General features: G+C 52.7%; 1 protein-coding gene across 5 annotated transcripts; it reads right to left on the bottom strand.

Moving 5' to 3' along the window:
• Positions 1-562: 562 nt before the first annotated feature.
• On the bottom strand, positions 563-10652 carry PEX11G (peroxisomal biogenesis factor 11 gamma). Of its 5 annotated transcripts, none has more exons than XM_003938877.3 (5): positions 10570-10652; positions 7082-7270; positions 4372-4550; positions 1899-1961; positions 563-1080 (listed from the first exon to the last, which is right to left on the bottom strand). In XM_003938877.3, exons 1-5 carry the CDS (start codon positions 10627-10629, stop codon positions 837-839), a joined length of 735 nt encoding a protein of 244 aa, XP_003938926.1. In that variant the 5' UTR covers positions 10630-10652; the 3' UTR covers positions 563-836. The 5 variants fall into 5 exon arrangements, with proteins under 5 accessions (XP_003938926.1, XP_074240829.1, XP_074240830.1 ...); XM_074384728.1 differs by having other exon boundaries at positions 1899-1994; positions 10570-10650; XM_074384729.1 differs by having other exon boundaries at positions 563-692; positions 1899-1994; positions 10570-10650.
• Between the last annotated feature and the right edge of the window lie 4431 nt (positions 10653-15083).

Genomic DNA, 15083 nt, shown 5'->3' with positions numbered 1-15083 from the left:
CAGCCTGGGTGACAGTGAGATCCGGTGTCAAAAAGATGAAAAAGCAGTGCAGTTGATATCGCATGAGTCCCAAGGACACACACTGCCTGTTGTGTTCTGGGCCATGCTGTGCCCCAGCGCCTGCCAGAGACGGAGGTTCCTTTGTCCCATCCCACCACACCCTGGCTGAGGTGGGAACCCCAAGTGTCTTCAGCGACGCCAGTGTGTGTTGCTCAGTCTCAGCCTGGAGCCCTGAAAACGCTTCGGGTCTGCAGCACAGCGGTGTGAGGCCACACCCTAAGGTGGCCTGACAGGAGGTAGCACCTCTGGCCCATGTGCCCAGGACTGTGGGGAGTAGAGAACAGCCCTCGATGGCTCAAGGCCACTTGGGGTCTGTGGGCAACACTTGCTCAGAGATGGAGGGGACCCACCAGGCCAAGAGCGTTCCTGAAGGCGGGCTGGGGAAGTGTGGTTTCCAACTGTGGCTCCATCCTGTGGAGGGTAAGGGGCCAGGAGCCACCAGTGTAATTCACCTATTGGCCAGGCACCAGCACCACAACATTTAACTGATTTCCATTCCAGCTTTTCAAGGCACGACGGGCTTCCTCCAGTTCACCTTTATTTGGATATAAGACTCCAGCTGGTGGGTGGGAGGTGCTGCTGAAGGCTTCCATGGCTGAAAACTGTCCGACTCGGTAGCCCTGGGCTGGGGCCTGGGGGGGACCTTGAATCAGTCCTTCCTCCCACCCTGCCCATGGGTTTCGCCACAGGCAACCGTACAGCCCCAGCCCCTGCCCTGGCTTCTTCTGCTTTGCAGAGAGGGGCCCTCCGTGGGCCCTAGTGTGTCCCTGTGCTCTTCAGGCAGTGTCGGAGGTGGCAGCCTCGGCCTGGCCACCAGCCCGGACCGCCTGGTATATGTTGAGGAGTGAGGAGACAGTGCCCATGAGGCCCACCAGCCACAGCGGGAAGCGGCCGGCCCACAGCACACCCCGGGGCAGCCAGTGCACGGCGTTGGCCAGGTCAGCCAGGTTGCTGAGAAGCGACAGCATCTCCGACTGCATCTGTACCTCTATGGCCCTCCGCTTGCCCCGGGCCAGTGGGCTGTGGGCAGAGAGGAGCAGCTCACACTCACGCTCACACCTGCCCACCTGCCCTTCCCAAGCCCCCACATTCCCTGTGTGGCCCGGGCAGCCCTGAGCCTCTGGCAGGAAAGAGAGTGGCCACAGCCCCTGCCTGCCAGTGGGAGGAGCTGGCAGGGCCGAGGTGGCCTCCCTGACCCTCCACAGGGACTGAGTCCCCATCACCACCTCCCAAACCAAGCATCAACAGGGCAGGGACCTGGGTCCCAGTCCTCAAATCCGCACCTCTGTCCTCCTCCTGAACACCCGGAGATGGGGGCCCCTTGTAAAAACAAAAAGCACAAATGCACTTTGGGAGGTGTGGAGGGACGGAGGAAACCCAGGAGCAATAAATACAAAATCAGCGGGGCGTGATGGCGCATGCTTGTGATCCCAGCTACTTGGGAAGCTGAGGCAGGAGGATCAGTTGAGCCCGGAAGGCGGAGGTTGCAGTGAGCTGAGATCGCACCACTGTGCTCCAGCCTGGGCAACAGAACAAGACCCTGTCTCTTAAAAAGAAAAAGGAACGGTGACAATGGCCATAATCCTCAGGAAATTAACCATTCTCTCCAGCTGGGGGCACAGCCATGAAGGTTCAGCCCTGGAGTCCTCGCTCAAGCAAGCCTCAGTTTCCCCATCTGTAAAAGGTACCACCACCCACTGGAGGCTGAGGTGAAACCCCCATGACCTGTGAACAACAGACCTCAGTACAGGCCTGCACAGGGGTAGCTCTGAGCCGGGATCCCACACCTGCTGAGGGAGTGGGCCTTCTGAAGCTGCTGGGTGACCGTGGGCTCCTACCTGGTGAAGGGCGCTGTGGGGCTCCGCAGCCTCTGTCTCAGCTTCAGCAGCACCCACAGGGACCTGCGGCACCAGAGCCGGAGGGAGGATGATGCACTGGTAGTAGCCATATTAAAAAAGTAAAAGGGCTGGGTGCTGTGGCTCACTTGTCATCCCAGCACTTTAGAGGGGGATGATATCCTCCCCGGGGGAGCAGGAGGGTTAGCTCCACAACGCTGGCCCCAGACATACAGTCTGGGACAGGGGCATCCCCTTACAGTCTGGGACAAGGGCCACATCTCAGTCCTGTGCCCTCCGGGCTGTGCCTCAGGTTCCCTGGGACTCATCCCTAACACAGCCCTGTCCTGCCGGGGACATCTGTATCACATTTCAGGAACATCTTGCGCTTCTGACATGGCCATCCAGGGCTGGCCCAGCCTCTGCAAACCACTGGCAAGCGCTCAAAGGAACATCAAGCCCTGTGAGGTGTTCACAGCCCGGCATGGAGTCCTAGACATAAGAGGATGCCAAGGGGCTGCAGCTGGACAGGGCTGGGGACGTTGCTTCCCCTCTGGACCTTGGCTGCCTGGTCTGCTCTGTGTGGAAAGGCCCAGATCAGTGCCATGCCAGCACCTCCTGCACACATACCCTGGACACTGGCTAGACCTATGTGGATGACCCCTTGGGCCCCCAAGGCTGCCGTCTGCAGGCTGAGAAAGGGGCTACCTGGTGGGCAGCCTCTGTGCTCCCAGGGGACTTTGCGGCCGTGCATGGCACCCACCCAGCCCACTCCACCAGGCACCTGCACTCTCCAGCCTCCACCATGGGGTGTGCTGGGTTGTGACTGTGACCTCCTGACCAGAATGGCCAGGGCCTGGTCACATCTCCGGCCACCCTGTAACCAGGGTACAGGACACAGGATAGTGCCAGGGGTACAGCAGATGGGTACCTCCTGGGGGACTGGGGCAAAACACTGATTCCTGGCCTCCCCAGACCCACAGAATCAGAAGCTTGGCCAGGCGCAGTGGCTCACATCTGTAATCCTGGCACTTTGGGAGGGCAGGGCAGGCAGATCACCTGAGGTCAGGAGTTCAAGACCAACCTAGCCAACGTGGTGAAACCCCACCTCTACTAAAAATACAAAACTTAGCTGGGCATGGCAGCAGATGCCTTTAATCCCAGCTACTCAGGAGGCTGAAGCAGGAGAATCCCTTGAACCCGGAAGGCTGAGGTTACAGTGAGCTGAGATTGCACCACTGCATTCCAGCCTGGGTGACAGAGGAAGACTGTCTCAAGAAAGAGAATCTGAAGCCCTGGGCACTGGAACCTTACATCTCCATTTAGCAACCTCCCAGCTGATGCTCTGGCAGCCCTGGGCCTTAGGACAGATGTCTGGTCGTGATAAGCGCACATAGAAGGCTCCCACCCATTTCCCCATGCTCACCCCAAACCAGAGAAATGATGGGAAACCAAGTGCCCCAAACAAGAATGCTGTAGCAGGCGGAGCACAGCTTTGACGGGCATGGCATTCCATTTGATACTGCAAGTGTGGACACGTGTCAATGCCCAAACCCGTAGGATGCCCAGAACCACGCGTGAACCGTAACAGAGCTATGCACTGGGGTGACAATGGGTCCATGGAGAGTCATCACTTGTAACCAGTGCACCACGGGGATGATGCCAGAAGTGTGGGAGGTCGTGCGTGTGGGGATGGGGGTATATGGGGACTCTGCATGTTGCCCAGGCTGGAGTGCAGTGGTGTGATCTTGGCTCACTGCAACCTCCGTCTCCCCAGATTCAAGCAATCCTTCTGCCTCAGTCAGTTTGTGCCACCAAGCCTGGCTACTTTTTGTATTTTTAGTAGAGACAGGGTTTCGCCATGTTGGCCAAGCTGTTCTCAAACTCCCGGGCTCAAGTGTTCTGCCGGCCTTGGCCTCCCAAAGTGCTGGGATTACAGGTATGAGCCACCACACCAGACCTATGCTAAGGATCTTAGGAAGTATTACCCTGGATCATCCAGGTGGTCTGGATGTTATCACAAGGTCCTTATAGGAGGGAGGAAGGGGAATGAGAATCGGGGAAGGAGGTGTGACTTTGAGAGGCATGGCCCAGAGGTCATGCTTGGAAGAAGGAAGGGGCCATGAATCAAGGAATGCAGGTGGCCTCTAAAAGCTGGAAAATCCAAGACCTCCCCGGGGCCTCCAGAAGGCACCAGCCCCTGCTGACACTAGCCCAGGAGGGTTCCGACCACTAGCCTTTAGAATCCTAAGATAGTAAGTTTCTCTTGCTCAGCACTACAGTTACGGTAAATCATTCCAGCAGTTATTCGAAACAAATACACCAACAAAAGGAAGAAACAACAAAAACTCCAAGGAAAACTCTGAGGCAAGGATCCCTCAGTCTGAAGCCAGCGCTGTTGCTGGGGCTGCTGCCACTCTGGTAAGGAGGCCCACTCAGGGACCTTGGGTGCTCGCTTCTGGCCCATGCCACTTACCTGGCAACCCCCAGGAGCAGAGAGAGGGCCCATAAGGCTGTGCTCAGCGTCCACCACCGGGAAGAGTCCACATGGAGGACCCGGGTATCAGCTGCCCAGGCGACGTGCTCACAGGGGTAGTAGAGCTGGTCAGCCAGGTTCCCTAGGACAGACACCCAGCGGACAAAGGCATCCTCCTCCTGTAGGACCAGGAGCAGAAGGGGCCTGGGGTCAGCCTTACCCACTGCTCATTTTAACCCTGTAGCCATGCCAGGTAGCAGTGAGCTGTTTCCTGACCCCGGGCCCTGGGCAGCATCCCGGCCCAGCAGGCTGTCTATGGCCCACTCACAGGAGAAAGGCTGTGGGGCTGGGGTCCCTGCACAGGCCTGATTCCTGTGTCTTGGCAGCATGGTGTTCAGTGCCCCTTGGAGGGGGAGTCTCAACTCAGCTGTGCAGTGCAGTCCTCTGCGGAGCTTCCAAAACCCCATGCCCGATGCCAGCCATGAGGATTCTGTGTCACTCAGCCTGGGGCAGGCCCCAGCACCGGGAATTCTCATGTTCTCAGGGGATTCCTATGTTCAGCCAAGTTGGGAGCCCTGCATCAGAGCCTTCCTCCCCAAAGGCTTTCAGTTCCTGCATGGGCGAGGACCTCTGATGCCAGACTTTAGGCAGGGAACATGAGAGGTGGCTCGCAGGGAACCTGACCAGGCTGAGACTGATGCCGACCTATGGGCCAGCGCACGCCCAGTGCTGACCCCAAGACAGGCACAGAGCTGAAAGGCTCGCATCACCTCCCTCAACCCCAAGCGAGTTACCATCCCATGATACAGACGGCCACACAGAGGCTCTCATGGAAAGTCACCAGCCCCAGTTCTGCAGGGATGGTCCACCAGGCCCTCGAACTGCAATGCACATGCAGGCTCTCGGTCCTGCACGGTACCCATACCCTCTGCCCTAAATTCTTAACGACCACCTAGAGCAAGGGAGGCAGGACCAGTAGAGGCTATAGGTGCACAGCGCTGAGGCCTGGTTTCTGGGACTGGAGCTCCACTGCCAACTGGGGACCCTGCCCCTTGGGATCCTGCCCCTCGGAACCCTGCCCCCTCTACCCGTACTGTCCTTGTTGCCTGCCACACCCTTCTCCTCCTCTAGACTTCCCAGGAAGCTCCTCCCCGCCCCCTGATCCTGATGCTGCTTCCTTCTTCTGATTCCTCTTCTTTCTGTCATGATCCTGCCTCCCTCCAGGCTCCGAACCTCACTCCAGCTTCCCTCATCTGCCTGGCACATTTCCCACCTCGCTGAGGATGGCAGACTCCGCCCCAGTGTGCTCATTCCACCCAGATTTCCAGAGAATCAGAGGGCCCAGGCTAGACTCTGGGGAGGGGCAGAGGCTCACCAGGGCAGGGAGGGACGCAGACATAGAAACGTGGAACCCAGCAAAAGGGGCTTTTGTTCTGGCCAAGGGATACTCGAGGTGCAGGGGCCCCCACCCCTTGCTTGAGGGCTCTTCCACCGAGGGGATAGAGGAGGGAGGAGTCTCCGGGAGTCATCAGACATGGAGGAGGACGATGCCATAGGTGGCAAAACAGGAAGACAGCCAAGAGCAACACTCGTGATGTGGGATGATCAGGCCAAGGACATGTGGCACTGAATGGGGTAGGGCTGGGGTTTCGGGGTGGGAGCATCTGAGTAGCAAGTGCCTCAGAGGGGTGATCCCTGGGAGGACCGAGAGAACAGACAGAGTAGCCCAGGGAGGGGCATGACGCTGAGAGGCTGGCCCATGCAGCCTCCCATCCCTTGGGGGGCAAGATGGCCCTCTAGCTAGGCTGGCACGCTTGAGGGATGCCACAGGGACAAGGCTAGTCTCTGCAGCACTGTCACAATAGCAGAACCTTAGAAGTCATGCCCCTGTGTGTCAACTGGAGACGGGTTAAATAAATCAGGATCTGCTGAGCAGAGCGCTGTGTGGTCCTGAGAAAGGAGCTCTTTTTGAGACTGGTAAGAAATGATCACCTGGTTCTGTGGCTCACACCTGTCATCCCAGCACTTTGGGAGCTGAGGCAGGTGGATCACTTGAGGTCAGGAGTTTGAGACCAGCCTGGCCAACATGGCAAAACCTTGTCTCTACTAAAAATGCAAAAATTAGCCAGGCATGGTGGGGGCTGCCTGTATTCCCAGCTACATGAGGGGCTGAGGCAAGAGAATCACTTGTACCCCAGAGGTGGAGGTTGCAGTGAGCCGAGATCATGCCATTGCACTCCAGCCTAAGTCACAGAATGACACCTTGTCTCCAAAAAAAGAAGCTGACCACAGTGTCTGCCTCTGTGGGGAAAACTGGAGGCCTGGAAGATTAGGAAGGAGGGAGGTTTTTTAAAATTATATCCCCCTTTGGAACGTGTGAACGTTTGCTATTTTTAAAAATTTTAAAGCAAGGACATCTGATCCTCTCAAAGAAGAAAGTGAAATTACAGAAAGTAATAAACTACCCACGCAGGGAGCATTCTGGGACAAGACTATAAAACGCTCACGGTGGCTCATGCCCGTAATCCCAGCACTCAGGGAGGCTAAGGCAGGAGGACCACTTGAGCCCAGGAGTTCAAGGCTGCAGCGAGCTATGATCACTCCACTGCACCCCAGCCTGGACGAGAGAGCAAGACCCTGTCTCTTAAATTGTTTTAAATGTCCACTGAGGTCTGCACCCCACGCCCTACAGCCCCACAAACCCTGTTACCTGTGCCCCCAGGCCATACTGCTTAGTGTAGACAAACATGGCCAGGTCATCAAACAGCCGCAAGATGGTCCTGCAGTGGCTGAGCTGGGTGGACACCACCAAGAGGCGTGTCCCCACTTCGGACCTGGCAGGACATTGTTCAACCAGGACCCCACCAACCAGCTGGCAGCAGTACCCCAGCACTCGGATCTGTGAGAAACCAGAAGCAGTCAGCATGCCCCTCCTGCTCAGCAGACCTGAGCTCATCACCCCCTACCTGGCCCTGGGACCCGATGGATTAAGAGTGTGGAAGATTCTTTTGTTGTTGTTGTTGTTGTTGTTGTTGTTTGAGACGGAGTCTCGCTGTATCACCCAGGCTGGAGTGCAGTGGCATGATCTCAGCTCACTGCAGCCCCTCCACCTCCTGTGTTCAAGTGATTCTTGTGCCTCAGCCTCTCAAGTAGCTGGGATTACAGGAGTGTGCCACATGCCAGGCTAATTTTTGTATTTTTAGTAGAGACAGGGTTTTGCCATATTGGCCAGGCTGGTCTAGAACTCATGACCTCAAGAAATCCACCCGCCTTGGCCTCCCTGCTGGGATTATAGGCATGAATCACTATGCCTGACCTGAGGATGTGGAAGATTCTAAATCTACAAACTTACAATAAAAGCTGAAAGTTTAGGTGGGGCATGGTGGGTCACACCTGTAACCTCAGCACTTTGAGATGAGAAGATGCCTTGAGACCAGGGAGTTTGAGACCAACCTGGGCAACATAGCAAGACCCTGTCTCTACCAAACTTTTTTTTTTTTTTTTTTTTTTTTTTTGAGGCAGAGTCTCATTCTGTCACCCAGGCTGGAATGCAGTGGTGCGATCTCAGCTCACTGCAAATTCCACCTCCCAGGTTCAAGCAATTATCCTGCCTCAGCCTCCTGAACAGCTGGGAATACAGGTGCACGCCACCACATCCAGCTAATTTTTGTATTTTTAGTAGAGACGGGGGTTTCACCATGTTGGTCAAGATAGTCTCGAACTCCTGACTTCATGATCCGCTGCCTCAGCCTCCCAAAGTGCTGGGATTACAGGCGTGAGCCACCTTGCCCAGCTTACGAAACTTTTTTTAAAATTAACAGGGCATCACGGCTATTTGGAAGGCTGATGCCGGAGGATCACTTGAACCCAGGAGCTCCAGACTGTAGCAAGCTATAATCGCACTACTGCGCTCCAGCCTGAGCAACAGAGTGAGTCCCTGTCTCAAAAAAAAAAAAAAAAAGCTGAAAGTTTAAAAACATACTTGTAGGTGGGACAAATGAAGAAACATGACATCATTGTCTGAAGACACTGTGGGGAACAAGAGTGCCTGCTCATGTCATTGAAGGGCTCAGACCTTGGGGACAGATGTGACAGGAACAATGAGAACAAAACTCCTTACTTCCCACCTCCCAGGTCCTTCTTTTCCCAGGTGGAAGGAAGCCGAAGCTAAAGTGTATGTTTACATCTACCTGCCTGGACCAAAGCCTTTGGCTGTGCTGGCCGCTGGGCACAGGTGATCAGCTCTCAACCCAATGAACAACAGGATAATTTGCTTGAATTACTTTAGAGAGAAAGAACCCACTCAGTAGGTGATTTGGAGCCGTGTGAACTAGGTCATCTCCACTATATATATATATATATATATATATGTTTGGAGACAGAGTCTTCCCCAGGCTGGAGTGCAAGGGCATGATCTCAGCTCACTGCTTTGCCTCCCAGGTTCAAGCAATTCTCATGCCTCAGCCTCCTGAGTAGCTGGGACTACAGGCTCGTGCCACCATGCCCAACTGATTTTTTGTATTTTAGTAGAGACGGGGTTTCACCACATTACCCAGGCTGGTCTCAAACTCCTTAGCTCAGGCAATCCACCCACCTTAGCCTCCCAAGGTGCTAGGATCATATGCATGAGCCACCACACCCAGCCTCCCTTATATCTTTAGTTAACCTGCTTTTCAGAAATTGCTTGTTCCTTTATTATTTTTACTTATTATTTTTACTTGTAATTCCTTTCCAGCCAGTTATAATGGCAAAACACTGCAATTTGAATGTCCAACGCGGAGGGGATTTGTTAAAACCCCACCAATCATAAGAGATTTGAATGGAATCTAAATGCCTAGCCACCAGTACACCCCCTGGTACAACCTAAATGTCTATCTATAACAGACTGGTGGGGACAAGCTAAGAGTCCAAACTCAGGGGCATGGATGGCATAACCTAAATGCCCAATCATATGAGACTTGATTGGAACTTAAAACTGTTCAGGCGGCCGGGAGCGGTGGCTCAAGCCTGTAATCCCAGCACTTTGGGAGGCCGAGGCGGGTGGATTGCAAGATCAAGAGATCAAGACCATTCTGGCCAACATGGTGAAACCCTGTCTCTACTAAAAATAGAAAAATTAGCTGGGCATGGTGGCGCACGCCTGTAGTCCCAGCTACTCGGGAGGCTGAGGCAGGAGAACTGCCTTGAACCCAGGAGGCGGAGGCTGCGGTGAGCAGAGATCACGCCATTGCACTTCAGCCTGGGTAACAAGAGCAAAACTCCGTATCAAAAAAAAAAAAAAAAAGAGATCGAGACCATCCTGGTCAACATGGTGAAACCATGTCTCTACTAAAAATACAAAACATTAGCTGGGCATGGTGGTGCATGCCTGTAATCCCAGCTACTCAGGAGGTTGAGGCAGGAGAATTGCCTGAACCCAGGAGGCGGGGGTTGCGGTGAGCCGAGATCGCACCATTGCACTCCAGCCTGGGTAACAAAAGTGAAGCTCCGTCTCAAAAAAAAAAAAAAAAAAAAACTGTTCAGCCAGCCAGGCGTGGCAGCTTACTTTGGGAGGCCGAGGCAGGTGGACCATCTGAGGTCTGGAGTTCAAGACCAGCCTGGCCCACATGATGAAACCCCCATCTCTACTACAAATATAAAAATTAGCCAGGCATGGTGTGAGGCACCTGTAATCCAAGCTACTCGGGAGTCTAAGGCAGGAGAATCACTTGAACCCGGGAGGCAGAGGTTGCAATGAGCCAAGATCACGCCATTATTGCACTCCAGCCTGGAGGACAAGAGCGAGAGTTCAACTCAAAAAAAAAACTGTCCAGCCATAGGGAAAGCCTGACAATATCCTAAATCCCCACATGAGATTGTCTGGGATAACTCAGGGACCAACTACAGTGGCCTGGTTAGATCCTAAATGGTGCCACGCGCCTGCAGTTCCAGCTAATCGGGAGGCTGCGGCAGAAGAATCGCTGGAACCCGGGAGGCGGAGGTTGCAGTGAGCTGAGATCGCGCCATTGCACTCCAGCCTGCGCTACAGGGCGAGACTCCGTTTCAATCAATCAAGGCACAGCGTTTGAGCCTAGCACGGAGGGGGCCACTGCGACGGGGTATTCTAAGCGACCCCGTCCCTTCTGTGGCCTCAGTTACCCCGTCTCTGAGCTTGGACCAAACTGTAGGACTTTCGGCCCCAGTCCGCCCCTGCCTCACCAGGCGGTCCCGGCCCCTGTACGACTCCAGCGCCGACGCCAGGCCACTCAGCGACGCCATGGCAGCTCCGTGACGACACCGCGCCGCGCCAGGGGGCGGGGCCAGGCCGGGGTCCCGGGAGCGCCCCGGAAGCCCTTGCGCGCTCTGCGCAGGCGCGGCCGCGGGCCTTTGTCCCACGGAGTGGCCTATTGTCCGCTGCATGGGAGGGACAGAGTTTGCAGAGGTGGGGCCGACACCTGTGTGCTCTCCAGGCCTGCAGACCCTGGATGATCCTCGGAGCTTGCTGCATTCTGCCCCACGGCGGCTTGGCCAACTACCCATGCACGAAAAAAGACGTTTCTAAGTTTAACCAACTACCTACACGCTCAAAAAATATTCCAGGCAAAACCACTAACCTGTTGGCAATGGTGCAAGGAGAGATTTTCCTGTTTAGTTTTTGTGCTTCACCTTTTCTGCACTGTGTGCTGGCCTGTAGTGAGCATGAATGGCGGCTGTAGTATCACAAGACATCTTTCGACATTAAGGAAATGCATGAATGGTTCTAGAATAGAAAAGAATCGTAACTGGACTTGCTCCAGAAAGGGTAACCGGGGTATTGGGGAAAATATTACATTTTCACCTTTATGCCATTTTGTAGCTGTTAAATTTTGTGCAATGAGCATGTATCATCTCATCAAAAAAAAAAAAAAAAGTCAAATACCACTTGTCATCCGTTTTTGTCTGTTATTGAAGTGAAATTTGAACAAGATGAAATTAACCATTTAAAAATGCAAAATTCTTGGCCGGGCGCCATGGCTCATGCCTGTAATCCCAGCACTTTGGGAGGCCGAGGTGGGTGGATCATCTGAGGTCAGGAGTTCGAGACGAACCCGGCCAACATGGCGAAACCCCGTCTCTACGAAACTAACAAAAAAAATTGCCAGGCATAATGGCGGGCACCTGTAATCCCAGCTATTCGGGAGGCTGAGGCAGGAGAATCGCTTGAACGGAAGGCGGAGGTTGCAGTGAACCGAGATCGTGCCGTTGCACTCCAGCCTGGATGGCAGAGCCAGACTCCCATCTCAAAAAATAAAATAAAAAATAAAAATGCGCAATTCAATGGCATTTAGTGCATGCACATGTACAACCAACACCCCTTGCTAGTTTCGAACTATTTTTATCACCCGGGAAAGAGACCCCCGTAGGAGACCAGAATATGCCTTTCTGAAATATGCGACCTTGGTATAGGATTATTTTGAGCTGAGATCAATAGAGCTGATACAGGAAAAGCTCTCTGCTCTTCCTGATTTGGCTCAAAGCAGGAACTAAATGTACAAAGGTGCCCTCCTCTCCTATCAGGAAGGACAAAGATTGATCACCAGCGACACCTTTAGACCCTTGTCTGGAAACGTCTTTTTTTTTTTTTTTTTTTTTTTTTTTGAGACAGTCTTGCTCTGTTCCCAAAGCTAGAGTGCAGTGGTGCCATCTCTGCCCGCTGCATCCTCCCCTTCTCTGGTTCAAGTGATTCTTGTGCCTCAGCCTCCCAAGTATCTGGGATCACAGGTGTGTACCACTGTGCCCAGCTGATTTTTGTATTTTGGTAGAGATGGGATTTCACCATGTTGGCCAGGCTGGTCTCGAATTCCTGACCTCAAATGATCTGCCCGCCTTGACCTCCCAAAGTGCTGGGATTACAGGCATGAGCCACTGTGCCCAGCCTCAATGTCCTTTTCGTTTGTCTTGTCACTTCTCCAAAAATTTGCTGTTCTATGTTGAAGGTGCTATATAAGCAGGAGTTATATAAGCTCTATAAAGCACCTCATTTCTCCTGGCATTTCCATGTATACATAAGGCATACACATGTTAACAAATTTGTCTTCCCCTTGTTAATTTTTTTTTTTTTTTTTGAGACAGAGTCTCACTCTGGGAGGAACCAAATTTGCAGAGGTGAGGCCAACACATGTGTGCTCTTTGGGCCTGAAGACCTAGGATGATGCTCAGAGCTTGCTACATTCTGCCCCACAGTAGCTTGACCAACTACCCACAAAAAAGGGTACAGCAGCATGATCATAACTTACTGCAGCCTCGAACTCCTGGGATCAAGCAATCCTCCCACCTCAGCCTCCTGAGTAGCTGGGACCACAGGTACCCACCACCACAACTAGCTAATTTTATTTTTTATTATTTTTATTTTATTTTATTTTATTTTATTTTATTTTATTTTGAGACGGAGTTTTGCTCTTGTTGCCCAGGCTGGAGTGCAATGGCGCGATCTCGGCTCACCGAAACCTCCGCCTCCTGGGTTCAAGCAATTCTCCTGCCTCAGCCTCTTGAGTAGCTGGGATTACAGGCACGCACCACCATGTCCAGCTACTTTTTTGTGTTTTTAGTAGAGACGGGGTTTCACCATGTTGACCAGGATGGTCTCGATCTCTTGACCTCGTGATCCACCCGCCTCGGCCTCCCAAAGTGCTGGGATTACAGGCTTGAGCCACCGCGCCCGGCTATTTTTTATTTTTTGCAGAAATGGAGTCTCCATGTTGTCCAGGCTGGCCTTAAGCGATCCTCCCGCCTCAACCTTCCAAAGTGCTGGGATTACAGGCAGGAGCCACCACACCTGCTCTTGCTAATTCTTTCATTGCAAGGGTCCATCACAGGTAAGATCTAGGAATAGAGGAAAAAGTATTTTTCCTCTGCTGCAGCCTGCCATAAAGCAATTACTCAAGTCCTCCCTCCTCCCAGTCCCTGGCAACCACTAATCTGCATTCTCTGCTGTCTCTCTATATTTTTACCTCTTCTTGGTTTCTTTTTTTTTTTTTTTTTTTTTTTCTTAAGACAGAGTCTCACTCTGTCGCCCAGGCTGGAATGCAGTGGCTCCATCTTAGCTCACTACAGCCTCCGCCTCCCAGGTTCAAGCAATTCTCCTACTCAGCGTCCTGAATGGCTAAGAGTACAGGTATGTGCCACCACACTGGGCTCATTTTTGTTTTTGTTTTTTGAGACAGAGTTTCACTCTTGTTGCCCAGGCTGGACTTCAATGCTGCAATCTCCATTCACTGCAACCTCCACCTCCCAGGTTCAAGCAATTCTTCTGCCTCAGCTTCCCAAGTACCTGGGATTACAGGCACGCACTACCACTCCAAATTTTGTATTTTTAGTAGAGACGGGGTTTCTCCATGTTGGTTGGGTTGGTCTTGAACTTCCAACCTCAGGTAATCCACCCACCTCAGCCTCCTAAAGTGCTGAGATTACAGGCATGAGCCACCACATCCAGCCTAATTTTTGCATTTTTAGTGGAGACAGGATTTCACCATGTTGGCCAGTCTGATCTCGAACCCTTGACTTCATGGGATTCACCCGCCTCACCCTCCCAAAATGCTGGGATTACAGGCATGAGCCACTGTGCATGGCCTTCTTGATATTTTGTATAAATGGAATCACACAATATGTGACCATTTGTGTTAGCCTCTTCCACCAAGCATAATGGGTTGTTTCAGTTTTTGCTTTTTGTTTTTGAGACAGGGTCTGGCTCTGTCACCAGACTGGAGTGCAGTGATGCATTCATAGCTCATTGCGGCCTGAAACCCTGGGCGTGAGAGATCCTCCTGCCTCAGCCTCCACATTGCCAGGGACTACAGGTGCACGCCACCCCATCTGGCCAATTTTTAAATTTTTCTTTTGCAGAGGTGGGGATCTCTCTATGTTCACCAGGCTGGTTTCGACCTCCTGGACTCAAGGGATCCTCCTGCCTTGGCCTCTCAAAGTGCTGGGATTACAGGCATGAGCCACCGCTGAGCATGTTTGTTGAGGTTAATCTAAGTTGCAGCATGTGTCAGAATTTCATTCCACTTGCAGCTGAATGACATTGCGCTGTATAGATGGATCACATTTTGTTTATCCACGCATCAGCTGATGGTCATTTGGGCTGTTTCTGCCTTTTGGGGATCGTGAATAAGAATAACTATAAACATTCGTGAATATGTGGTTGGAGTCCCTGTGTATTCATTTCCTTTGGGTCTACAGCTAGAAGTAGGATTGCTGGGTCATATTGTAACTTTATATTTAACTTTTTTTTTTTTTTTTTTTTGAGACAAAGTCTCACTCTTGTGCCCCAGGCTGGCGTGCAATGGCATGATTTCAACTCACCACAACCTCCACCTCCCAGGTTCAAGTGATTCTCCTGCCTCAGCCTCCCACGTAGCTAGGATTACAGGTGCCTGCCACCAAGCCCGGCTAATGTTTGTATTTTTGGTAGAGAGCTTTACAATGTTGACCAGGCTGGTCTTGAACTCCTGACCTCAGGTGATCCTCCCACCTCGGCCTCCCAAAGTGCTGGGATTACAAGCATGAACCACGGCACATGGCTGTGTTGAGCTTTTGGAGGAATTGCCCAACAGCTTCCACAGCAGCAGTACCATTTTCATACCCACCAGCATCGTACAAGGGCTCCAAATCTCCACGTCTTTGCAACATCCGTTTTGATTAGGATGCCATCATAGTGGGTGTGAAGTGCTATCCCATTGTGGTTTTGTTTT

This window comes from Saimiri boliviensis, chromosome 14, assembly GCF_048565385.1.
Source record: "Saimiri boliviensis isolate mSaiBol1 chromosome 14, mSaiBol1.pri, whole genome shotgun sequence".
In the NCBI taxonomy this organism is placed as follows: domain Eukaryota; kingdom Metazoa; phylum Chordata; class Mammalia; order Primates; family Cebidae; genus Saimiri; species Saimiri boliviensis.
The sequence above is the reverse complement of the archived record's forward strand: the minus strand, read 5'-3'. Positions and strand labels throughout refer to the sequence as shown.

Coding starts and splice junctions, on each gene's coding strand:
- PEX11G (XM_074384728.1), bottom strand. CDS start 10,629: ATGGCGTCGCTGAGTGGCCTGGCGTCGGCGCTGGAGTCGTACAGGGGC. Junction 4,551..7,081: donor AGTATGGCCTGGGGGCACAG/GTAACAGGGTTT, acceptor CTGGTCCTACAG/GAGGAGGATGCCTTTGTCCG. Junction 1,081..1,898: donor CCCACAGCGCCCTTCACCAG/GTAGGAGCCCAC, acceptor CTCTGCCCACAG/CCCACTGGCCCGGGGCAAGC.